This window comes from Sceloporus occidentalis, unplaced genomic scaffold (genome assembly GCF_023333645.1).
Source record: "Sceloporus occidentalis isolate IW3139 unplaced genomic scaffold, rSceOcc1.0.p SCAF_9, whole genome shotgun sequence".
Classification (NCBI taxonomy): domain Eukaryota; kingdom Metazoa; phylum Chordata; class Lepidosauria; order Squamata; family Phrynosomatidae; genus Sceloporus; species Sceloporus occidentalis.
Genome location: NW_028316989.1, coordinates 29,033,426 through 29,059,176, shown reverse-complemented (window position 1 = coordinate 29,059,176; position 25,751 = coordinate 29,033,426). Strand labels below are relative to the sequence as shown.

The following is a 25,751-nucleotide window of genomic DNA, read 5'->3' as shown; positions in this document are numbered from 1 at the left end:
CCCTTGATTTAGGGTATTAGATACCTCTTTTGCAACACTCAGCAATGTACTTTACTGGTGTAACTTAAAGATCTGTTATTGTGCGCCTTCAAGTGATTTCTGACTTACGGCATTCCTAAGGTGAACCTATCATGGGGTTTTCTTGGCAAGATTTGCCTTTGCCTTCCTCTGAGGCTGAGTGTGTGACATGTTCAAGGCAACCCAATGGGTTTCCATGACTGAGTGGAGACTTGAACCTTGGTTTCCCATTGTAGTCCAACACTCAAACCACTATACCACACTGGTTCCCTAACGTGAAGGTTACATCACTTTAAGTCACTAATAGTCTACTGGCCAGGCTGGTGTAATAAAAAAAGTAACTTTTCATAGCTGTGGATGGAACGGAGCTTTAGAAACTGATTGCTAGAGGAAATTTCAGGCAACGTTTTCAGATTTTGAGTCAGGACTGAGCAGATACTCATTAAAACCTTTCATAAACAAAGTAGATGCTTTCACCCAGCGATGAATATCCTGTTTATAAGAAAGGTAGTCTTTAAGAAAAAGCGCTCTTCCACATTTAAAGGCAAGTTCTAGGAAACTAGAATATAAATAAGGCATCTATTACCGGTAAACATCCTTTGAAAGCGAAGAAGAGGTAAGACGCTAGACTGAAACCTATTGCAAATTTTAAGCAACCCAAAGATACAGCAGTGCTTAAGGATTGAGGGGCAGGTTTGCTAAAAAGCAAGGGAGAAGATTCAGAAAGCATTTTTAGCAAAATTCAGCATGGTAAGAGGAAAGGTTTTGATCCTGAGCCAATTAAATTGGGGTGGGGATGGGGAAGGACTTGTGAGTCAAAGCCTGCAGGAGTCTTACATGTGTGTGAGCAATGATGTTTATTTTATTTATTTATTTTACATTCAGTTCAACATTGTGGAGACTGAGTTGTGTACATGGTACACTGTGCATTGCACATTGCACATGGTGAATGCAAATGTACATGTCCTTTGGTTGCACTTGAGGTTGTGCAGGATCACAGTTTACTAATGAGGAGGTGTTGCGTGACTATTGTGTGCTCTGTCTCCTTGAGGTGGGAGCTCAATGAACATTTTTCTAAAAGAGAAGAAAAGATACCTCCTCCCTCCCAACCCGCCTTGGTCTTGTTGTATTGTTGCATTTCTTGACAAAGAGAAAAGATGACAGGGAGTTCTGGTTTTGCTTGAGTTGTGGTCGGCATTAACCACACACTGTTGCCTCCTTCCCCGGCTCCGTAGTCATTTGCATTGCACAAGTTAATACTCTGGATCTGATTTCAATGAGACCTGGGTCTCTGCAGCAGGAGCATCAGAGGATGTCGCTGATCCTTCTTGGCAAGTCTTCTTCAAGCTGTCTTGGCAGAGAAAGCAAGAAACAAATCGGCAGAAGGAGGTCTGACTACTGGTGTGGATTCTTTTCTTCCCCCAACCAGAACTGAGCCACAAGATTATGTTCATGTGAGCACTCCTGTATTACTACAGTTGGAAGCTCAGGCGCTCATCACAACGTCTTGGCCATAGGTCCAAGTAGATTCCGAAAATGAAGTCAGTTATGTTGAAGCATGCCTGCTGCTTACCTGGTCTTTTGGTCTGTTGTTTGCTTCTCTCTGTCTGTGTCTGCATGGGCCAGAATACTCTGGAGGCAGCCTGGAGTATTCTGGTCATGGAGCTGCCCCAATGTTCCTCCAACATTGCAACATTGGATAGCCATTCGCACATGCGTCTCACTGTATTGCCTAGTGCAACCGCCACCATGCATCACTCATTCTGGTGCCAGAATGACACCAGACATGGTACACTGTGTGTTGTACATGGTGCATACAAAGGTACATGTGCCCTTGGTTGCACTTTTAGCTGTGCAACATTTCCCTAACAAGGTGATGTTGTGACTACTGCACTATTCCTTGCCAACCAGCTTCAGCCACATGGCTGGGCCCCTTATGATCTTAGAGCAAGTGACGCATGGCAGCCACATCAACCAGCACAGCAAGACACGTTGTAAACAGCCATCCAGTGTTGCAACGGAGGGCTCCAGATCTTTCAGGAAGATCCAGAGCAAAAAGTGAGATTATTTAATTTGTTACAGAGGAGGGAGGGTAAACCCTGGGTTTGGTGCAGAACAGGTCAGATGTCATCTGGATTGTTAGCTCCAGAACCAGGGTTTGGACCAAGTGTCATCTGGACTCTGCCACAAGGATGGGGGAGGATGTTTCATTTAGCCTTTGCAGACAGGGCCTCTCTCCCCCTTTCTATCTGCCCCTTTTTGGAAGAGGTGCAGGGAGCTATTCTATTGTCCTGATGTTTTGTCCCACAACATACACACACAGCAGTTTCACGCATGGGGTGTGCTGTTTTTGCTGTTTACTGGTGGCAAGGGGAGGCAAGTCAGACCATGAAGCCATGGCTGCTCTGGGTTCATAGGGGAAGGAAAAGGTGTACCTGGTTCTTTCTCTACCAAGCTGGGTCCAGCTGTTTCTTTGTAGCCTGAATTGCATCCCACTCCCCCCTTCTTCACTGGTGAGCAGCAGAAGCAGCCAGGGGCCCTTGCAGAGATTGACAGCTGCCAGATGGGAGATGGGGAGGACATGGAATGGTATGGGTGAAGCCATGCTCCAATGTAGGATCTTGGCTTATATGTGCATGCTTAATACATTTATTGTAGCTATATGCATAGTCCTCCTTGCCTCCAGTAAACTCATCCCACTCCATATGCAATGGAGATGTAATGATCTATCCCACCCTTGCACTGGATTGCAGTCGTCAACCACCTTGTTCTCTGTCTTTCTTGGAATGGGAAAGGGAAAACTATCCCACCCGGCGATCTGTTTGGTCCTCAGCTGTTGCTGCTGTGTTTGTGAAGAAGCTGTTTGTTCTCCGTTCTGACAGCAGCTGCTCTCAAGGTGCTGGCGCTGAAGGAAGAACAAACAGGTTCTTTGTAAAGATAGCCTGGACGCGACAGAAGGCCAGATTGGTGGGAGAGGGATGACAAGATGCAGTGGCAGTTCCCCCCCCCCCCCGCCTCCCGCAATGCCACTTCCAACCTGAGCTCTAGACAGGCGATAATGAAAGGAGCAAAGCTACAGTTTCACATGCTTTCAGACTCTGCCAGGTTTATTCACTGCAACTACTGGAGGGAAATGCAGAATTACCAGAGGCAAAGCCAAGAGGTCACTAGAAGTGGAACTGACCACATCTAGTTTGCTACTCAACCTACCCCTGTAAGGTCAACGTCAGTGGTCCCCAAACTTTTGCCCTCTAGATGTTTTGGACTTCAGCTCCCAGAATTCCTGGCTGTTGGCCAAGCTGACTGGGACTTCTGGGAGTTGGAAGTTCAAAATGTCTGGAGGACCAACGTTTGGGAAGCTCTGGTCTAGATCAAAGGTAGGGAAAGTGTTGTGTTCTGCAGCAGTCTTCAGCAGTTTGGGGCTTTTGGGGGGGTTAGAAATATCCCCTGACTTAGAGAGATGAATGAAATCATAAAAACAGATCTGAAAATTCAGAATACCGTGATTTGTGCGTCTGTGTTAGCTGCTGACTCTCACACTCCCATCGCAGCCAAATAGGATTAGAATTACAGTTGTAATGTAAAACATTTGCCTGTAATTCCACACTTGACATCTTTAGTTTAATCCTGTTCGAAAGGTGTTCTATGTATTCCAGGTAAGATAACAAAAGCTCAAAATATCTCTGTAAGGCCTGCATTTGGAAGGCGGTGGGTGATTAAATTTCTTCCAGTTACTTGTAACCTGCATTGCAGTGTCCTAGAGCAATGCTCAAACCACTACACCAGATGGGTTACTTCTCCTGCAGCATTTCTAAAAGCTATGGAGCAAGTAAGACATTATCTCACATCACTGCAGGTCTTGGTCTTGATTTCTTTTTATGGGGAATGCTGGGTTCTAAGGAGAACTAAAGGAGGACTTCTGGGAGTTGTCCAAACAGTAGATTTTGCTGAGCTCTGGTTTTACTCTCCTTGTGATTGCAAAGAGTGACCATGATGCTAAGCGTGGCTGGCATTTTTTGCTCCAAAGCAGGTTGTGCGCATTGTCCGACAAAGCGGTTCCCTCCTATACTTCATTGTACTTTAATGTTTGCCAAGACTCATCCGTAACATTAGATTCTTTGGGCTTTATTGCCTTGGAGGGGAGAAGACAAAGGTAATGATGGAGTTAAAATGAGATTTCGCACACGCGTGCCGCCCTTGCCACGCCGGGACTGTTGGACGGTTAATAAACTCTGGCAGCTGTGCAAATGAGCGCGCAGGTAATTCGACTGTCCTGCTTGTGAGTGGCGCCCAGGGACTTCGTGTCTTTGCATCTGTTTCCATGGCAATTAGGATGAGATTAGATTTCGAAGTCCGCGGTCGGTAAATGAGAGAAGGCTGAGCCGGGATGCTGCTGGGTTTATTTGGCTGGGATACATTGAGCCTGATGCCTTTATAAAAAAGCAAGGAAAGACACAATTCACATATTTGCCGGGTGTTTGTATCCTGCTGTTCCATTCTCTGGAAATGTGTTTATCTTTCCTCTGGCAGAAAGTCTGTTATGAGCTTTGTACTGTGGCAGGTTTGCAATTTTGGTTTCCGCCTGACAAGGTTTGGTGGGATCTACCTCTCCTCTACTTTTTTAGCCAAGTATTTAGTCATGTTTAGAATGCTGTTATGGGTCTTCAAATCATTTCCAACTTATGGCGACCCTATCGTTGGCAAGATTTGTTCAGAGGAGGTTTGCCGTTGCATTCTCCTGAGGCTGAGAGAGTGTGACTTGCCCAAGGTCCTCCAGTGGGTTTCATGGACATGCAGGGATTCCATGTAGTCCAACACTCAAACCACGATGCCATGCTGGTTCTCCAGTAAAACTAAAACTAGACCTACTACTAACTAGACTGTAAAGACCAGGGTTCAAAACAAGGGTTGTCCATGGAAACCCACTGGGTGGCCTTGGGCAAGTCGCACTCTCTCAGCTTCAGAGGATGGCAATGCCAACCCCGCTCTGAAGAAACCTGTCCAGAAAACCCATGATAGGTTTGCCTTGGGGTCACCATAAGTCGCCATAAGTTGGAATGATTTGTTCAGAGGAGGTTTGCCATTGCCTCCCCTGAGGCTGAGAGAGTGTGACTAGCCCAAGGTCACCCAGTTGGTTTTATGGCTGAGTTGGGAATCGAACTCTAATCTCCAGAGTTGTAGTCCAATGCTCAAACCACTATGCCACATTGGCTCTCGATGTTTAGGATAAGAACTGATTAAAAACACACTTATCTACATTGTAGAAATAATGCACAGTGACATCATTTTAACTGCCATGGCTCCATCCTATAGAATCCTGGGATTGGTAGTTTTGGGAGGCACCAGCCCTCTTTGGCAGAGAAGGCCCTGTGAGAAAGACCCTGTGAGACTACAAATCCCAGGATCCCAAAGGATGGAGCTACAGCATTCAAACTGCATTATTTCTGCAGAGCAGATTTGACTTTGGTTAAAAGAGAGACGCAACTCTTAACAAGAAGTGTTGGCGAAAAGAAGGCATGAATTGGGACTTTGCTGAGTGCTTTGAACAGACGCAATCGAGGTGCCCATGGGTGGAAGTGTTATTGCCTGAGAACGGAGATTAGTTTATTCTTATCCGTGTTCTCCACGTGCATATTTTAGGACAATTAAAAATGACTGGCATCCGACTCTGCCATGTGTCTTGTTTGGGAAGGGCATTGCGCGCGCGCTCTCTTTCTCTCTGTGTATGAGTGTATATTTTGACATCTGCTTTCTCTCTTCTCTGTCCCTTCCTTTCCTTTTTGGTTCTCCTGGTTTAATGATAGGACAAATGTTATCTTAATGAAATCTGGCAGAATTATTTCCGTCCTCTCTCTCAATGCCGATGAAACACTTTCACTCGGTATCTCTTAATTGTTGTCAAGTGAGTTTGAGAGGCAAAACCAAAGAGAAGTTGGCCTTCCTTGTTCATATTCTTGCGTGAAGCAACTTCAGATGTTTTCAGAAAGGGCATAAACTTTAAGGGAAGGCTCTGGAGTCAGCTTGCTTCTTTCAAAAGCTTCAGTCTTTCAGCCTTCTGGGTATTTTGGACTTCAGTGGTTGTGTGCCTTCAAGGCATTTCCGACTTCTATGACAAGGTTTTCTTGGCAAGATTTGTTCAAATCTTTGCCTTCTTCTGAGGCTGAGAGGGTGTTACCTTCAGGCTATGTGTATAAGGTGTATGAAACATAAATTAATTTTGAGTTTTGACTTGAGTCACATCTCTGAGATATCTCATTATGTACATGTATGCAAGTTGTTGTTGTGAGCTTCCAAGTCATTTCCCAGCTGACTTTTATGGCATCACTATTGTAGGGTTTTGTTTTTTTTGGCAGGCTTCTTCAGAGGGGGGTTGCCATTGCCATGCTGTGAGGCTGAGAGAGTGTGACTTGCCCAAGGTTACACAGTGGATTTGAGCCAGGATTCGAACCTTGTCTCCAGAATCAGTGATCAAACCGCTACATACGCTGGCTCTGTATATGCAAATGCAGGTATAAAATCCGACAAAATCCAAAATCCTAAGCATTTTGGGATAAGGGAGACTCAACCTTTATTCCTTTTTTCAACCAGAGCTTGGCATGCTATTTTAGAAATGCACATAATTCCTCCCTGTGGTTAGTTGTGTGATGCTCTGCCACCGAGAGGATCCTTCAACTGACTATGAGATGTGATTGTAATGGTTGCTATAACTTCCATGTCACTAGGATGATAAATCTACTCTGGGTTTTGCTGTGGGCTTTAAAATGCTGAAACTATTTTGGAAGTGGTATTCAGAACTGGGATAACTCTTTTAAAGTTTGGATTATAAACCAGAGTGGACTCATCAATGATTTGGAAGCCACTAGTTGACCCATGTGGTGGGTGCTGTGCATGGCAAGCACATTGTTGTATGCATGCCTATGTCAATGATTCTTTGCTTCCTTCCATACCTGGTTTCCTCCTTCTGAAACAACCTGGCTTGCTTCTTCTTTTTCTAAAAATGTTATATAATGCTGCTTTGATGATTATTTTTCCTATATTCCTCTTCCTTCAGAGAAGATAGAGTGAATATTTATACAGTTAGGCTTGCTATTGATTAGGTTGCCTGAGTCTCGGTTTGCAATATTAATATGCTCATTTCCTACTGTAATTTATCACGCCGCTCAGGGATAGGAAGGTAATTGGAAGAACTGGGCAGAATGGAGGTTTTGATGTTCTGCACTGGAGGAGCGGAGCCAGAGGATTTGGAGAAATGTTATTCTAATGTGCCGTCTCAGTCGGTAGGAACGGCTCGGAGGGTTCAATCTTGGTAGGAGATCTTCCTAAGTCAGGGAACATAAGAGGAGAAGGGAGGGAAGGAGAGAGATGTATCTCTTGGTCATGAAAGGTCTTTCTGCTCCACACTGTTGTATCAATTTGCTACCAGTTTAACCGCCACAGGAATGGCAGGATTTGTAGTTTTGTCATGGTTTGAGTGTTGGACTATAGAACAGAACCTTTATTACGGTCATAGACCAGCAAGTGTTGGACTATGACTCTGAAGACCAGGGTCCGATTCCCAACTCAGCCATGAAACCCAGTAGGTGACCATGGGGAAATCATATGCTCTCAGTTTCAGAGGATGGTAATGGCAAACCTCTGAACGAATCGTGCCAAGAAAACCCCATGATAGGTTCTCCTTAGGGTCACCATGAATTGGAAATGACTTGAAGGCATACAACAACAACAAACAAAGGGCACTTGGGATTCTAGTTCAGGAAAATGCTCTAGAACAGTGGTCCTTAAACTTTGGTTTTGAACTTCACCTCCCCAAATTTGTATCCTTTAATGCTGGCTGGTATTTCTAGGACTTGAGAACCATCATATCTGCAGGACCAAAATCTGGGAAACATTGAGCTGGAGCTCTTGAGCAGAGAAGTCAAAAGGCCTCACCCAAGATCCTTTAGACTGGAGCCATCAGAGTTATGATGGTGTCACACTGACATGGAAGAGTCAGCCTGGTGTAGTGGCTTTGAGCATTGGACTATGACTCTGGAGATCAAGACTCGTTCCCAACTCCACCATGGAAACCCACTGAGTGCCTTGTGCAAGTCACACACTGTCAGCCCCAGAAAACCTCTGATTGCTTCTCGCCTTAGGGTCGCCATAAGTTAGAAGCGACTAGAAGGCACACAACAGACAACAAGTATAGTTGGCCCTCCACATTTACAGCTTTGATTTTTGAAGATGTCATTATTTGTGGTTTTGATTAATATATTCTCCGTAAGAATCTCTAAGTCTTCCAGCACAATTCTTCTGGAAGTTGACCATAGAGTCTTGCTGGAGAACCTATAAGTTCCTAGAGAAAACACTTCTCTGGGCATCTGTAGGTCCTCCAGTGTGATTCTATGATCACCTTCTGTCAGATGTTGACCACAGAGTTGCAGTGGAGGATCTGGATATTCCTAGAGAGGTGTTCTCTTAGGTAAAAAGAACAATGTTTTCTTTTATTTGCGGTTTCCCCCCCCTCCATGGGGGTCCTAACCCCAGCGAATGTGGAGGGACCGATGTAATTTTAAACTGCCACTGACCATTTAGAAATACAGTTGAGCAGAATTAGCCAGAATGAGCTTTCTGCAAAACCAGAGGTTCGAGCACCTTGCCTTTTGCGTTGACTCACAGTGTCCCGATGAAGCCATATGCTGTATTTGAAATCCTCCGCTCTCTCAGAACTGGAAATATGATAATTGAACCCTGGCATCTTTATACATGTTCTTCCCTCACTTCCTTAGATACTTGATGGAGAAAGAAGGGGGAGGACTTACCGTTTTGCGTCCCCTTGTAGTATTATTTCTGTTTCCTTTGCTGGTTGTCAAGACATGTGGTGTTGGAATTTAGTCTGAGATTCACAGCGGGGTTAATTGGCTTTCCGAAAGTCACCCGGGGTAGATGCCGCAATCAAACTCCGCAGTGTTTTGGACTTTTTTGTGAGATGTGTGAGGCTTGATGAAAGACACTGCATACTTCATTTCCTTCCCAGGGAGCATCAAATCAGGAGACTGCAGATGAATTTCTCTTTTTTGTAAAAAAGGAAGATTCTTCACCCAAAGTGGCTGCCTCTTTCGTTTTTGGAGGAGAGGCAGTGGAATTTATTTGTAGGTGCTTTTCCTAAAAGGGATCTCTCTCCTCCGTTCAACCGGATCTCCTATCCATACCTGCGATTCATGGGGCCTCTGTGCAATTCCGTTCTATTCCCCCCACCAACTTGTCATCCGCCATTGGATAGCCATTTGATAAACAGAATGGTATTGATAGGCTTTGGGTGAAGACCAGGATCCATATTTTTTTGGTGGGATTTTCGGGCTATGTGGCCATGTTCTGCTGTTGCAGATTTAATATTAAAACCAGAACCACCAGGAAGACTTAGGAGCCTGATTGGAAAGGCATGTTACAGACTGCCAAAATAAAGCTGCTTCGGGTCTCTTTGGAGGTATGCTGTTTAAATGATGCATGGGTCCTAAGAGTCTGGAGGTCGCGCCAAAGCCACACTCCATTCCTAAGCACCGGAGTGCAGCTTTGGTGCAGCTTCCAGATTCTTAGGAAGCATGCATCATTTAAACAGCATACCTCCAAAGAGACCTGAAGCAGCTTTATTTTGGCAGTCTGTAACAGGGCAAGGTTAATTTTGCTGCAGCGTCTCCAGAGGAAAACATCCAAATTCTGAAGCCCTGATTTACAAGTGACACAGTCTTTTATAGCATTTTAAACAAAGAGAACTACAAATTACATTCATTGGTTACATATAAATTAAACATATACACCCCTTTATATTCATTGGATGCTCAAACATATGTCTAACATATACGTTTCTCTATCCCTGGTGGGTATCCATCAATCAAACTATTATCTATATGTTTTATTTTCTCCAAACTGTATCTGCAGTACTTCCTTTTATTTGGGTTAACAACTTGAAGCAGGAACCACTTCAGGGTTGTTCCAGAGCAAAGAATTTGACCCGACCTCACATCCATCATCCTTGCAACCCTTGGCCTCAATATTTTTCAGTACTATAATTTTCAGCTCCTGAGCATAGTAAAAAATTCAATTCTAATCCATCCTCTTCACTGGAAGAGTTTATTCCTGATGTTTCGCCAGCATCTGTGGCTGGCATCTTCAGAGAATTCTCTGAAGATACCAGCCACAGATGCTGGCGAAACGTCAGGAATAAACTTTTCCAGAACATGAACACAGAGCCTGAAAACCCCACGAGCAAAATATGGATTCCAGCCGTGAAAGCCTTCGACTTCACAACAGAGCAGGATCCAATCTGTTAATTCTCCAACTGCAATACTATAAATTGCCTTAGGGTTGCCATAAATCAGAAACAACTGGAAGGCATACAACAACAATGTGATAACATATCATAAAAGTCCGATTTGAACCATTGAAACAGCCCTTAAACCCTGAGCAGTTAGCCTTCAAAGACCTGTCAAAACAAAAAGGTCTTCACTTGCCTAGAGAAAAGAAAAGAAAGAGGGCACCAATCGGTTCTCTCTAGGATTTTGGGAGCAGTCACCAAGAAGGTCCTCTCCTGCATTTCCACCAGAGGTTCCCAATTTTTTTTCTCCCCCAAAAATCTCACAACACAGGCATGTTTCATAGGGGAGAATACAGTCCTTTGGATAAGCAGGACGTGAGAAATATAGGGCTTTGTAGTTCATGGTTGGCTGGCCTGCAACATTTTGTACGGGTTGTTTGTATAAGCTAAGACCACATTTGCTGACACACACATTCTCTCCCCCCCACCAGTGTCCTTAAAGATGATTTCACCCTGAGATAAAAGAGATTCATCTGCAATGTCCTGATTTGTTTCTACACGGTAGGCTTGCTGATTTCCATCTTATCCAAGAGAGATTGTTCTTTCTTGCTTCTCTCGCTCTCTGTCTTTTCCTCTTGCCTTTTTGTCCTTCGGAGATTTTTTAGATTAGGGCTGGGTCATTCGGCAAGCTGAAAAACCTCTTTCCCTTTATCTCTGTAGGTTTCGCCTCCATAAACCTGGTGTTTGTCCTTTCCAAATGAGACAATGATCTCCAAGTTGAAGGTCATGACTTCTTCAGGTCATAACTGGTTTTTTGTAGAAGAAGAGGTGGTTGTTGCTCACTTTTTTGCAAAAATGAGAAACGCTTCCTTTTTCTTTGCAATGTAGTCTATCATGGCTTGCAGTGTTTGGTGAAAAGAAGTGGAGAAATGAGCCACAACCATCACCAAGTTTATCTACACTGTAAAATTACAGCAGTTTGATGCCAATTTAATTGCCATGGCTTTTTTCTATGAAACCCTGAGATCTGGGATTTGCTTCCCCTTGACTTTCAACACTAGCATTTTCTTGTAGAGAATCCTGTGTATCCTTTACCAAACTAGAAAGATTAACCATCTATTATGAAGCCAAGCCTTGGTCCAGGCCTTGGAAGTAAAGAGGAACTGCTGGACCTCATCCCCTTCCCCACCACCTTTTCCTTCTCCTTTTGTGTCATGTCTTTTTAGATTGTAAGCCTGATGGCAGGGAACCATCTAATTAAAAAGATTGTATGTACAGCGCTGTGTAAATTTACAGCGCTTTATAAATAAAGGTTAATAATAATAATAATAATAATAATAATAATAATAATAATACAAGTTCTGCAGGATGGAACCTGGTGGTATCTGTATGTGGTATCAACTTGCTGCAATTTTGTGGTGCGGACAACACACTCCTTGATTAAAATACTGTGTCCACTTGTAGACACCACAGTTCAAGAAGGATATTGATAAGCTGGACCGTATCCAGAAAAGAGTGATAAAGATATTCAGAGGTCTGGAAACTAGGCATGGAAAGAAGATTCGTTTTTTTTTTTTAAATGGTTGAAAAACATGCTTTGTGAGTGTTGAGAAACCCTAATGAGAAGAATCTTGTACTAAGAATTTTTGCAGTTTGGGGCTTATTCTGTACAAAATTCACACATGGCTGTTTTGCACAGAAAACAACATTATTTTAAAATGCCAGAAACTGCATGTTCTGCGTGAAAAATAATATTTCAATGCAGAAATCTTGATTGTTTATTTTCTGTGCAAAAATGCTATAATTGGGATTTTTTCGGTGTGAAATTCACACATGGTTAGTTTGCATAGAAAACAGAATTTTCCACACAGAAATTAATATTTCTGCATTGAAATATTATTTTGCATTCAAAAAATGCCGGTTGCTCTGCAGAAAATGAGATTTACTGTGCAAAACCAACCTTGTGTGAATTTTGCATAGAATAAGTCTTGAATTGCGAATAGCCTTTGAAAATTGGCTGGTTTTCGAAGCCATTCTTGCAGTGGGAAGAAAATGGCTGAAATTACTCATTGCTGCCTTTGAGAAGAAATGTAGCAAAGAATTAAATCCTTAGTAGAAACCCAAACCCTGTGAGAAATGACTGAAGGCATTCAGAAGTAAAGACTGAAAGGTGACATGATAACTATCTTAAAATACTAGAAAGGATGTCATGTAAAAGATGGACTAGAATATGAAAACATTGCTGATGATAAGAACCATTTGATATTCCAATGAATCCCCTTGGAAGGTAATGGTGGGCTCTCCATCATTGTAGGTTTTCAAGCAGAGATCAGATCAATGATATCCAAACTCTGGCTTTCCAGGTATTTTGGACTTGAGCACCCAGAATTCAAGACTGTTGGGCAAGATGGCTGAAGCTTCTGGGAGCTGAAGTCCAAAACACCTTGAGGAACCAAAGTTTGGGAAACCTTGGATTAGATGATCAGCTCTCAGATGTGTTTTAGCTTGTAGAAGATTAGATGATAATGAGGTACCCTCCAACTCTATGATTCCATAACTCACCTTGAGTACAGTTGCCCCTCCGTTTTCATGGGGGAATCTGTTCCGGACCCCCTCACGAAAATGGAAATGCGCTTACAGTATGCCCTTGCTTTACATGGGGGATCTGCTCCAGACTCCCCTGTGTAAAGCAATTTCCGTGCATGCTCAAGCCCCGTTTAAATGAATGGGGCTCTAGCATGCGGCAGCGCGACGACGCGCACGTGCACACCCCATTAATCCCAACAGGATGCACCGCCCCTTGCATATGATGCGGGCGCATTGTATATTCAATCCCCATTGGCTTGAATGGGGGCATGGTCCCATGAGCGGCTGAGAGTAGGTGCCATAGGCGCCTACCCCAATGTTTCCTCTTCTATTTCTCGCTCGCATATATGCAAGGGGTGTGGATGTCAAGTTCGCAGAAACAGAGGGATGACTGTATTTTGCAATTCACATTGTGAAAGCAAATTATCTGTAACACAAACATCTCATGAAGATGAGATTCATTATCTATAGCCCAGACATCTCATTCCTCCTCCACTCTACATTCAGGATGGTAAAGCAACAGGTGATGTCTCTTCTTGGCCATGCGGACTAGCACCTTGCTGAAAGAAGATGTATGTCATCCCAAAACTTCGGACTCTTTCAAGGTGTCCTGAAAAAAAAATAGGTGTCAGGTGTTGTGCCATGATAAAGAAAAACCAACAGCACTGGTCAATATTGCACCCTTCCTACAGATGGGGAGATAGATCATTTTTGGAAGGTGCCCAAAATGTCAAGGGATCTGGACTCCCATCTCCTGAATCCCATTCGAAACAGTTCAGGACTCATCCATTTCTTATGAGAGGCCCAAGCTCTGTGTTCACAGACTTTATGCTCCAAAACTGAAACAAAAGAGCAGCTTAATAGGAGGAGGAAATGTCGCATTGCAATCAGGGTTGGAGCCATCTCCTTACTACAATCAGAGGCATGTAATTAGAACTCATCAGTCTTTCCATGTGTGTGGAGTCTTGTGGTGCGTCACCTCCAGACACTGGGCTTCTTCAAGAACTACACTTAGGGAAGAAGAAGAAGGAAAAACAGCTTTTGGAAAACATCAACATTCAAATTTGAATACTTATTATTATTATTATTATTATTATTATTATTATTACAAGCTAAAATCTGTAAGCTGATGTAAGGGTGTTGCAAGCAAGCCTCTTTGTTTTTGCATGGTGCAGAAAAAGACAGAAGATTTGAGCTAGGATTTGAACCCATATTTGTGCCCCTTGACTATAATCGTTTCTTTCCTTCCCAGAAACTAACTGGCAGCCTATAGTTTGTAGACCAACACTGATCCACAGAATACCACTTTATAGAAATATATACACATTGATCCAAAGACTGCCACTTTATAGAAATATACAGTCTGCCCTTGGCTTACGCGGGGGATCCGTTCCGGACCTCCCTCCCGTGTAAGCCAAATACCGCACATGCTCAAGCCCCATTAAAGTGAATGGGGCTCATGCATGTGGCGGCGCAACAGTGCACGCGCACCATTCATCTGAATGGAATGCACCACCCTGTGTGCCCCGCGTGGCTATCAGCATATACAGAAAGCCATGTATAGTGCACCGCGTATGACGCGGGCGCACTGTATATACACTTATCCACAGACTGCGCTTTATAGAAATATATATACACTGATCCACAGACTACCACTTTATAGAAATAAATATGCATTGATCCACAGACTGCCACTTTATAGAATATATACTGTGTGTGTGTGTGTGTGTGTGTGTGTGTGTGTGTGTGTGTGTATATGACTTTTCACATTGCAGTTTAAGAGGGCAGGTCACAGTTCTTTTGCTTTAGGTTAATATGTAACCAGTTAGATTGTGTCTATGGCGTAAGAAAGCTGTGTGCAGTTTGTTGTTGTTGTTGTGTGGCTTCAAGTCATTTGTGACATGGCCACCCCTAAGGTGAACCTATAATGGGGCTTTATTTGCACATTTCTTCAGAGAGGTTTTTGTCATCACCATCCTCTGAGGCTGAGAGAGTGTGACATGCCCAAGGTCACCCAGTGGGTTTCCATGGCCAATCCAGGATTAGAACCCTGGTCTCCAGGATCTAGTTAGTAGTTAGTCTAGCTTTAGTTTTCTTAGGCCTGTTACAGACAGCCAAAATAAAGCTGCTTCAAGTCACAGTGGAGGTATGGTGTTTCAATGATGCATGTGTCCTAAGAGTCCAGAAGCCACACCAAAGCCACACTCCAGCTGGAGCGTGGCTTTGGTGTGACTTCTGGACTCTTAGGACGCATGCATCATTGAAACACCATACCTCCACTGTGACTCGAAGCAGCTTTATTTTGGCTGTCTGTAATAGGCCTTAGAGAGCCAGCATAGTGGGTTGAGTGTTGGACTACAGTGTTAGAGAACAGGGTTCGATTCCAGGCTTGGCCATGGAAACCCACTGGGTGAGCTTGGGTAAGTCATATTCTCTCAGCCTCAGGGGAAGGAAATGGCGAACCTCCTCTGAACAAAACTTGCCAAGAAAAACACTTGGGGTCTCCGTAAGTTGGAAACAACTTGAAGGCACACAACAACAGACAGCCATGTTGTAGTGTTAACGTTGTTAGCTAAAACCAGCTGCATAGACGCCTGAAGTGTCCTTTAAATCCATCAGGCTGTGTATGTGTTAATATTCTCAGTCAGTGTGGGAATCAGAGGGGGGTATACATGGGTGTTTGTGTATATGCATATTTATATATAGGTCCTAGACACACACATACTGTGATTCCATAAGCTTTGCCTTCGTGCCGTTTTGCAAATGAGTTTGCCTAATTATACCCTGATAGCTTTTTCATTACTCTTGATGTGCACATAATAGAATTAATGTTGTATAAAAACAAATAGCGTCGGTGATGGGGGGCCAGAATTGTATGTTTTTTTGAGCCCGTCGAGAAAGCAAAAGGGAGAAGGGAGGGAAGAGGAGAACGCCATGTTTATATTTATGGTGGATCAGTGGGTTTCAGGAGGAAAACAAGAGTGTTTTCAACCAGGACAAAAGACTCTGCCACCTCATCTGCCCCTCGCTGTCTTTGCGGCACTTGGAAATGTACGCACAGCAACTGCAGAGGTTGGCAGATCTTAAAAAGTTCATTGTCAATGAGTTTCTCCCTGGGTTTTTTTGTTTTTTAAAAGGGAAAGAGAGAAGGGCGAACAAGGTAATTGGGAAGAACAAATGCTTAGCGCGGGAAGGTGGTGGAGGCATGAGCAAAATAGCTAGCAAAGTGCCCATCATTGTGACAAATTACGCCTAAACAAAACAGAGCTGGTATCTAAAGAACTACCTGCTTCCAACCAAACCTGAGTTGAGCACTGGAGGCCTTTTTCTTCCATTGCATATTCGAAGACAAAGATGAGGCGGCCAGATCTCAGGGGTATTTTACCAGTGGATTCATGCACTGACCGGAATTGGACTGGATGACCCTTGAGATCCCTTCCAGATCTATGGTTATGTGATTGTCATTCTCTAGTTGGCCGTTTCTAGTAGGGCATCCCTCTGGTTGCCTTGAAAGAACCATCCTTTGTGCACATCTGGGATGCAAAGATGAGCCTATGCAAAACATGTATCAGTCTAAACCAGTGGTGTGATAAAGTGATCCTCCAGATAGATTGCAGCTCCTAGCATTCCTTGGGTTCAGTAGCTAGGGATGATGGGAGTTGCAACTCAACCACATTGGGGATGCACCATGATTTCCATCCCCTTGGCATAACTTCTAATTGATATTCCAATTGGTATTCTGCTCTTCGATTTGTTGTTATTTTAAGTATGTTTTAATTGTGAATTGTTTAATTGTATTTTAGGTGAGGGGCAGGATATTGGGATGCGGGATTGTATGTTTTAATGTGTAAGCCACCCCAGTTGTGTTACACAGAGAGACGGGATATAAATAAATTTTATTATTATTATTATTATTATTATTATTATTATTATTATTCCTAACTCTAGAGTAGACCTATGTATGGCCAAATGGTCATTCATCTCAATGCCATGGATTGAACCAGTTTAGTTGGGATCAGCAACTGGATTCCACCTTTCACTTTTCCTTTAGGTATTGTAAGGAAAGATGAGAAAGTGACTATAAGGCCAAAGGAAAGCAGAACCATGTTGAAGGAAATGGATCTTCAAGCAGGGAAACTTTCAGGAGTTGCATAGATGTTAACCTCATAATAAAATCTCAAGGAAAAGCAAATTAAACATTTGCAGGACACCCTGGTTCTATTAGTGCTTTCCAGCTAATGGCAGCTTGAAAGGAGAAGACTCAGCACGAATAGTCCTAATTACAAAGCTTGATGAGCTGTTAACTGAAAGGATAAAATTTCTAATGGGTCATATATATATATATATATGTGTGAGAAGTGAAATAGTTTGTTGCCAAAGAGCCTTTGAATTGCCCTTTTGGTAACCTGATGCCTTCTAGATGTGTTGGACTGCAGTGCCTATCATCCCTAGCCAGCAGGGTCATGTTATATGGGGACTGTTATATGGACTGTACTAAATTGGGGGTGGCTTTCCGAAACATATATCCTTAAAGTTTTTGCCATTTACTCTACGTCTGTGAAAAACGGATATATCTATATATCTTATATGTGCGTGTGTGTCCATGCTTTGCTTCAGGAGTGGACCAAAATGAATATAAATCTACACATGTGTGCATATACGCACACATGTGCAGGCTGGTGGCTTCCACATCAGTGGTGAGGTCAATCTGCTTTGGGTTTTATTCCAGAAGGAACTATCCCAGGAGCTGGCTCCTATTCCCAAAATGGCTTCAGTGCCTTGTAAAATATGGAATGGATCCATTGCCCCATTGACCCGGAGCCTCCATTACGTGAAGCCTACACCAGGCATCCTTCACAGTGCCCTAATCCCTGGTTATCTTGCTCTGTTTTCTTTTTTAAACGCGACCTTACACTCTCAGATGGAAGGCTTCTTTAATTGAGAGTATGTCGCTGCCATGCCTTCTCTTGAACTCCCTAACCCTGTCATTTTCACCTTCCTGAGAGCGATGCTACATTACAGGATTATCAACCCTGGGACAGTTATCGTAACAGTAATAATAGGCTCTCCTAGCTATGTGAGCAAATTTAATTAACTGCAAAGAGGAATCGGCTCCTCTCCTCTGACTTGGCTGTCATCCACAAATCTGCATTAATGCAGAGATGTTCAGTAATACGGGACAGCTAGCACATGCGATGCGGCAAGCACTGCAGAGCACACGCTGCGGACAAGCATGCAATGATTTCTCACTCCCCCCTTTTTTTGCTTGCATTTGTGGGTGAATTTAATATTGCCATCTTACCTATAATATTGCCATCTTACCTATAGTCTTTCTCCCATGACTTGGGACTAGTCTACATGTGTTATTATGCAAATTGTTGCAGATTTTTGCATATTCGTTTCAACGCTTGGAATTGTCTTCACTTTTTTGTGCAAATTTGCATCTGTTTTCCCCTTCACCTCCAAAAATGCACAGCCATGTGAGTCCAAACAGACGGACGTTCACATGTCTGATAATGCATATCCTTGTGGATACTCTGGAAAAATTGTGATTCCTTTTTTTGTGGAGTTCGAGGAATTTTTCACCCTTTCTTGCAAAAACCCCAAATTCCTCCAAATTGTGTGTAGAGGGATTCCATGCTTTTAGAATCGAACGAGGCATATCTAAATTGTGTAGATGAGCTCTTAGTCTGCATCTGCACTGCAGAAGTAATGCAGTTTGACGCTGCTTTAACTGCCATAGCGGAATACTATCAAATTCTAGACGATACTGAGAAACTCTATTCCCTGAAAAGTAGTTTCCGCAAGCTCTGATTCTCTGCCCTCTTTTTCTTTGCTACTCTCCACCAGAAAATGTTCCAACTTGGCCTGTTGGACGATCTGTGGCTCCCATGTCAGTAGGGCAATGAATCCATTCCAGGCTTTACCCTCAATGGTAACATGTATTGGCCGAATAAAGGTATCACATAGATTTTTGTTCAGCACCATGGAAATTTGGACTGAACCCCAAAGCAGATGGATAGCTACCAGCAGCCACCAGTTTGCACCACAGTTCTTTTGCTAGTTGTGGGTCTGTTTCAGCTTTCCTACTAACCTTTGTGACTTGGTTTCAGGTGCTGCTGTCGGGTCTGATCGGAGTTGTGTCATGGAAAAGACCTCTCTCCCTTGTGGTAAGTCAGAGCTTAAATCCTACAGTCGAGGTGGCAGATTGCACAAAGAGGGCCAAATGAAAAGATGCCTTCCTAGTTAATGCAATGTAAAACTAATCTGGAGAAATTGTATTATGTCATGGTGCAACCTCTTTGAAGGAAGAGGATGCAAATCCACAGGCAGGTCTGGCTCTGCTTTTAGGCAGAATGAGGAAGGGTCTGGATGGTGGTGGAAGGGAAGCGTATGGTCAGTAGGAAAATGTAGCTACTGAGTCTTTGTGTGCATTCCTTAAATTATACATTCTGCCCCCTTCATGAAATATTCCTTTAGTCTCCAACTTTTTTGCGTTGCTGAGTGGGACAGTGAGCTTTTCCTTCACACCTGGAATTTGTTAATTTGCTGTTTGTCTTCCCATTCCTGCTCTCCCTGTTCCTGATCATTGTAGGCCTAAACCACTCATTCCCAAACTTCGGTTCTCCAAATTTTTTGGACTGCAGCTCTCAGAATTCCAAGCTAAAGTCCAGGCTGGTTGCGTTTTTTGGGAAATGAAGTCCAGTCCAAAAACACCTGGAGAACCAGTGTTTGGGAACCACTGGCCTGAACCATCTCTCCCCAAATGTTCAACGGACGTTTGCAGAATTTTTGAAAATTCGAAATTTGGAGACTGAAGGAGAATTTTTTTGGGACTGAGAATTCCTATTTGGACTGTGATGCCCTCATCCCTCCCCCAATGTAGGAAATTAAAGAAAAGTGTAGGGCATTCCAAGCAAAGAGCTGCAAACACTTATAGAAATATGAATGCATGCTTCTGAGTCATGTCCCTAAGTGGAGGACATTTTGGAATTCCTCCTGGACCAGTGGTTCTCAACCTTCCTAATGCCGTGACCCTTTAATACAGTTCCTCATGTTGTGGTGACCCCCAACCCTACAATTATTTCATTGCCACATGCAAATATGTGTTTTCCAATTGTCTTAGGCGACCCCTGTGAAAGGGTCGTTCGACCCCCGAAGGGGTCCTGACCCACAGTTTGGGAACCACTGTCCTGGACAGAAGGTTGAAATGTAGGACATGTCCTGGAAAACGAGGACATCTGGTCACCCTATGGGAAGTCTACATGCAAGAGATGAAACCGCTTTAACTGTCATGGCCCCATCCTATGAAATCCTGGGGCTTGTAGTTTGTTATCAGACAGAGAAGGCTAAATATCTCACAAAACTACAAATCCATAGCATTGAGCCATGGCTGTGAAAATGGCACCAAACTGCATTAATTCTGCAGTGCAGACAAGTCCTTAGGCTTGAAAGGCCTGTTGAGATTCTGCGTATTTTGGGGTAGTATCCTTAATGGTCTTTTGCTGGCATCTTTAAAAATAAATATGTGTTATTAAGCAAAATGCCAATGAGGAAGCAAATGTGTCTTCTTAAGCATGTTCATTTTGCAGCCAATGGAAAGATAAGGCAGAGGGGTGGAGAGAAAAACTCTTGTCTTTTACACAATTAATTCGGTATAAATTCACAGACGCTAATGAAATAGTAGTGGGAAGACTCTCACTGCCAAGGTCTTTATGTGCCGAGATTGCAATGCTAATTGAAATGGATGATATTCATTAATGAGTTAAGTAGGAAGAAGGCTATTTTGCAAGCCAATTTTCTGATAAAGGGGAGGAGGAGAAATCAAAGTACTTTATTGTATGCAAGGTTGCTCTTTTCAGGATTTTCTATACCGTTTGGGTCCTTTCTCTCTTCATTGCCAATTCCCATTCGTCTATAAATGTTGTCTAGGAGTGAAAAGAATATTCTGTAACATTTGAATAATGGATGGGAAATGGATTTCCGAAGATGAAAAAATGTATTTACCAAGATGAGAATATTTCAGGGACGAGACTTCACAGTTTGTGACTTATTCTGCTTGCAAAACACGTGTGTTTTCGTTTTGTACAGAATACAGTTTCCTGCCCAGAAAGCGGAGAAATGTTACGCATAGAGAAATAACATTTCTGCACAGAAAAAAGATGTTTTTGGATTAGAATCCCTATATTGGGAGAAAGGCGGCTTATAAGAAGTAATAATAATAATAATAATAATAATAATAATAATAGAATATGACATTTTTGGTGCAAACACCTCACATACATTCTTTTTTCACAGAATAAGTCCCAGACTGCGAATAGTCCTCAAGAAAGTCAGTTTTTGAGCAAATTCTCACAGGAGGAATTAAAATGATAAAATTAGCATCCTATAGGTATATGTATATATGTGTCTTCACACTGCCTGTTGATGTATGGTGATCCCATGTATTTTGTAGGGTTTTCTTAGGCAAGGAAACCTCAGAGATGGGTTTGCAAGTTCCTTCCTCTGATATATCACTTACGGCACCATTGGTGGCCTCCCATCCAAGTGCTAACCAGGGATGACCCTGCTTAGGTTCCCAGATCAGATGAAACCTAGTGCCTTGTGTGCATATGTACCTTCAAGTCACCTGTGGACTTATGGCAACCCCATGAATTCCATAGGGTTTTCTTAGGTGAGGAATATCCTTTCTCCTTCTGTGTCATGTCTTTTTAGATTGTAAGCCCGAGGGCAGGGAACCGTCTAACTAAAAAGATTGTGTGTACAGCGCTGTGTAAATTTACAGCGCTTCATAAATAAAGGTTAATAATAATAATAAGAGGTGGTTTTGCCAGTTCCTTCCTCTGAAACACAGCCACTTGGTATTTGTTGGTGGTCTCCCATCCAAGTACTAACCAGGGCTGACCCTGGTTAGCTTCCAAGATCAGGTGGGATCTGGTGCCTTCTGTGTGTAGGTGCCTTCAAGTCAAATTATGGCAACTCCATGAATTTCATAGAGGTTTCTGAGCCAGAGGTGGCTTTGCCAGTTCCTTCCTCTGAAATACAGCCTACAGCACCTGGTATTCATTGGTGGTCTCCCATCCAAGGACTAACCTGGGTTGACCCTGCTCAGCTTTCTAGCTCAGATGGGATTTTGTGTCTTACCAAATTTGTGAGTGTTGAGTTCCCTGGTGCTTGTCTTAGTTTTTTGCCCTGGAGCTGGAAGGAACATGGATGCATCCTGACAACTGTTAACCACGTTGGTTCCAGCGCTTAGTCTGCAGAGTTCAAAAAACCCCATTGAGTAGGGTTTTCTTTTCCTCCCCTTAATCCAAAGCAAGGTTTAGCCACTGCTGAATAATTCAGCTGGTTGCATGGAGTTGTCTGGAGGGATATTTGCTCAGAGTGTGAGGAATCCAAAGAGAGAAGTGGCGATACTTGTACTTTAATTGGCAACCCTGAGACTCAAAACTCAGGAGGGACGGAAATGAGGGGAGAGGAGCGCTTTTTAAAACATTGCATTTCAATTTGTATGCATTACTTATTTAAAGGACTTCTAGGTCGCCATTAAGGGCAAAGGCTCTCTCAAAGCGGCTTAAATAGGAAAAGGCTTTAATGACATTTGCTATATTTCTCTCGCCTTCTGAAATGTTTTTAATATTTTTTCCATTTTTGCAGCCTCTGCACTGCAGAAATAATCCATTTTGACACCATTTAACTACCATGGCTTAATGCTAAGGATTTCCGGGAATTATAGTTTGCTGTGGCACCAGAGCTCTCTGATAGAGAAAGCTAAATGTCTCCCAAAACTACAGTTCCCAGAGGTCCATAGCACTCAGCCACAGCAGTTAAAGTGGTCTCAAACTGGATTATTTCTGCAGTGTGGATGCATCCTTTGTTGGCGTTTTAAGATGTTCTCTTTAATTGCATTTTAATTCAATGACTTGCCGAGTTGTTAGTTGCACTTTTTTTTTTGAAATCGTAGTGTGACCTGGTTTTAATTTCAATATGGCTTTACTTCTGATGTGATTTTAATCTTTAATTTTTGTTCAGTTTTAGCTATGGGGTTTTTGCTTGTATCTCTTTGCTTTGTGTAAATTGTCTCGAGTCCCAGGCTTGTGAAAATGGTGGGATATAAATGAATTGATTGATTGACCTGCCTTGGATCCTAGTAGAGAAAGCAGGCTATGGAATATAGTCAGCCCTCCTTGACTTTTTGCAGATTTGGTTATTTGTGGTTTTGATGAATATGTTCTCTTTAGAAATCTCTAAGTCCTCCTGGAATTTACTGGAATTTGACCATAGAGTTCTAATGGAGAACCAAGAAGTTCCTAGAGAAAACACTTTTGGTCACTCCTCCAGCATGATTCTATGCTCAACTTCTGGCAGATGTTGACCATAGAGTTGCGCTGCAAGACATGGAGATTCCTAGAAAGGTGTTCTCTTGGGTAAAAAGAATAGTGTTTATCCATTTGCCATTTTCCCACATTCACAGGGGTCCTTCACCCTGAATGTAACTAATTTAAAGGATTAGTTATTTAAGCTTTCTGTGTGATGAATGATAATGGCGCATGCATAGTGTTCTGCATTTGGATATTTTGGAAATAGGAGTATTTGGGAAAATACTGTTGTGCATTTGGATTTATTTCTTTTTTTTGGGGGGGGGAGTATTAGTATCTATGCATTGCATTGGGATTCTCCACAGCAATAAATACACATTGTGCCTTAATGTCTTCTTTAACCTTTGCATGCACCTATGTGCAATGCTCATACATACATACTATGCAATGCATATGCAGTGCGTAAGGCTAACCTATGCATGGCACTGCATGCACAACTCCCATATGCAGCCTTGAACTAAATGTGAAATTCCAACATCTGCACTCCGCTTCGGGCAGCCTTCTTCACAGTTTCCATCCATGTGCCTCCTCTCTAAGCAGCATCTGGATGTTGTTTCAGGAAGAAAGTTCCTGTTGGGAGCCACAACAGGTTAATAATCTCCACTCCCTAATTTATTAATAACAAATGAATAGTTAATGAGCAGCCTACTTTTAACAGTATGTGTTTATTACTTATTGATGACATTTGCACAATAAATAGTTTCCTATAGTGAAACGTCTAAGCACTTCGGTGTAAAACGACATGTACATGTGTCCATATTAATATGTGCTGCATATAGTTTTTCAAATGTGAACAAGAAAAATATGCGTGCAATTTAAATGTACTGGCAGAACAATGGAAAATTGTTTTAAAATTGTCATTGTTGTTGTGTACCTCCAAGTCATTTCGTTTTACTTAAGGCAATCCTATCGTGGGCTTTTCTTGGTAAATTTCATCAGAGGGAGTTTGCCATTGCTTTCCTCTGGGGTTGAGAGAGTGTGACTTGCCCAAGGTGGAGTTTTACGCTCAAGTGAGAAATTGAACCTGATCTCCAGAGTTGTAGTCCAACACTCAAACACTTCACCACACTGGCTCTTTAATAATAATAACAATATCATCATCATCATCATCATCATCATCATCATCATCATCATCAATCATCTTCCCATGGGATGAAATGGGAAACAACAAGAGATTAATATGCAACATACAGCATCTATTCAAAACATCTGTTTAAAAGAACAAATAAGACAAATACATATTACGACATTCAATCCATCCTTTAATGCTGTTTTGAATATTCATCTGTTGAATCTCTTGTAGCAGGTCTAATGGTGCACTTTATCTCTTAGCATCAAACAGTTGTGGAAACGGAGGGTTTGAAAGAACCCCAAAGGGCCATGTAGCCCAACCCAGTGCCATGCAGGAATACACAAAGCACTCCTGAAAAGTGCCCAGTCGACCTCTGTTTAAAGACATAGAAAGCTTCCATGTTACCGAGCCAGCAAATCTGCTTTGGGTTTAAGTCCAAATTTTAAAGGTGCCATCCGAGGTGCCTAAATGCCCCATAGATTTAACACCATAGATTTAACACTGAGTAGTTGGTTGCATCCACACTGCAGAAATAATCCGGTTTGACACCACTTTAACAGTCATGGCTCTAATGCTATAAAATTCTGGGCATTGCAATTTGTTGCAGCACTAGAGCTCTCTGACAGAGGAGGCTAAATGTCTTACAGTTCTCCAGCATTGCATAGCATTGAGCCCTGGCAGGTAAAGAGGTTTCAAACTGGATTATTTCTGCAGTGCAGATGCAGCCATTGACCCACTGATATGGAAGGAACCCGGTCACCACTATGCTCTTGTTTTCATATCTAGGTTGTCCATCAACCACATGTTGTCTGGCACCCAACACATCTCCATACCCCCCAAAACAAAAAAATGAAATTGATATAAGAGCAGGGTGAAGTTATAAACTGAAGATCATTTGGAAGCCAAAAGAGAAAGGAAATTAAAAATGGAGATATTCCGACCCTCGTGAGCCAAAGTGACAGCGTTCAGGAGAGCCGAGTTCTCGGCAGCAAGACTGCTCATTAATGGAAAACCACGTTTAAAAGCCTGTGGATAATTAAATAAGAGCACAAGCAAGGAAGGATATGGTTTCTTTTCCATTTTTTCCCCTCCCAAGGGCTCAATTATTTAAAGGCTCAGATTTGTGCATGTGCGATGGTGCAATTGTGCACATCCTCCCCTTCCTGAACAATATCTATTTCTGCCACACCAAGGCCTTGATGGTGATGGTTTTATTGCAAAAACAGTCCCTTTTTTCAGCCTGAGAGCCACATGCAATTGCAGAATGCACCGAGGAGCGATGCCTTTGTTGACAACCACAATGCAGAAAATGTATCGTGCAAGCTTTCGAAGTTCCTCCGGCTCCTTCGCTAGGCAAAGATCTTTTGGGAACAATGTTGTATTTTGCCGGATGGCCAACACG

The 25,751-nt window shown here is 42.7% G+C and overlaps 1 protein-coding gene across 2 annotated transcripts in view; it reads left to right on the top strand.

Annotated features, from left to right (window-relative positions):
• LOC149307143 (protein ENTREP2-like) overlaps window positions 1–25,751 on the top strand; it is a 142,645-nt gene that overhangs the window by 36,801 nt on the left and 80,093 nt on the right. The window contains exon 2 of one of the 2 annotated variants that reach the window (XM_089538378.1): window positions 19,012–19,068. The exons of the other annotated variant lie outside the window; for it this stretch is intronic. Within the exon in view, the coding sequence (XP_089394504.1) occupies window positions 19,012–19,068 (57 nt within the window). The remainder of the gene's footprint in view (window positions 1–19,011; window positions 19,069–25,751) is intronic. 2 annotated transcript variants of the gene reach the window in all.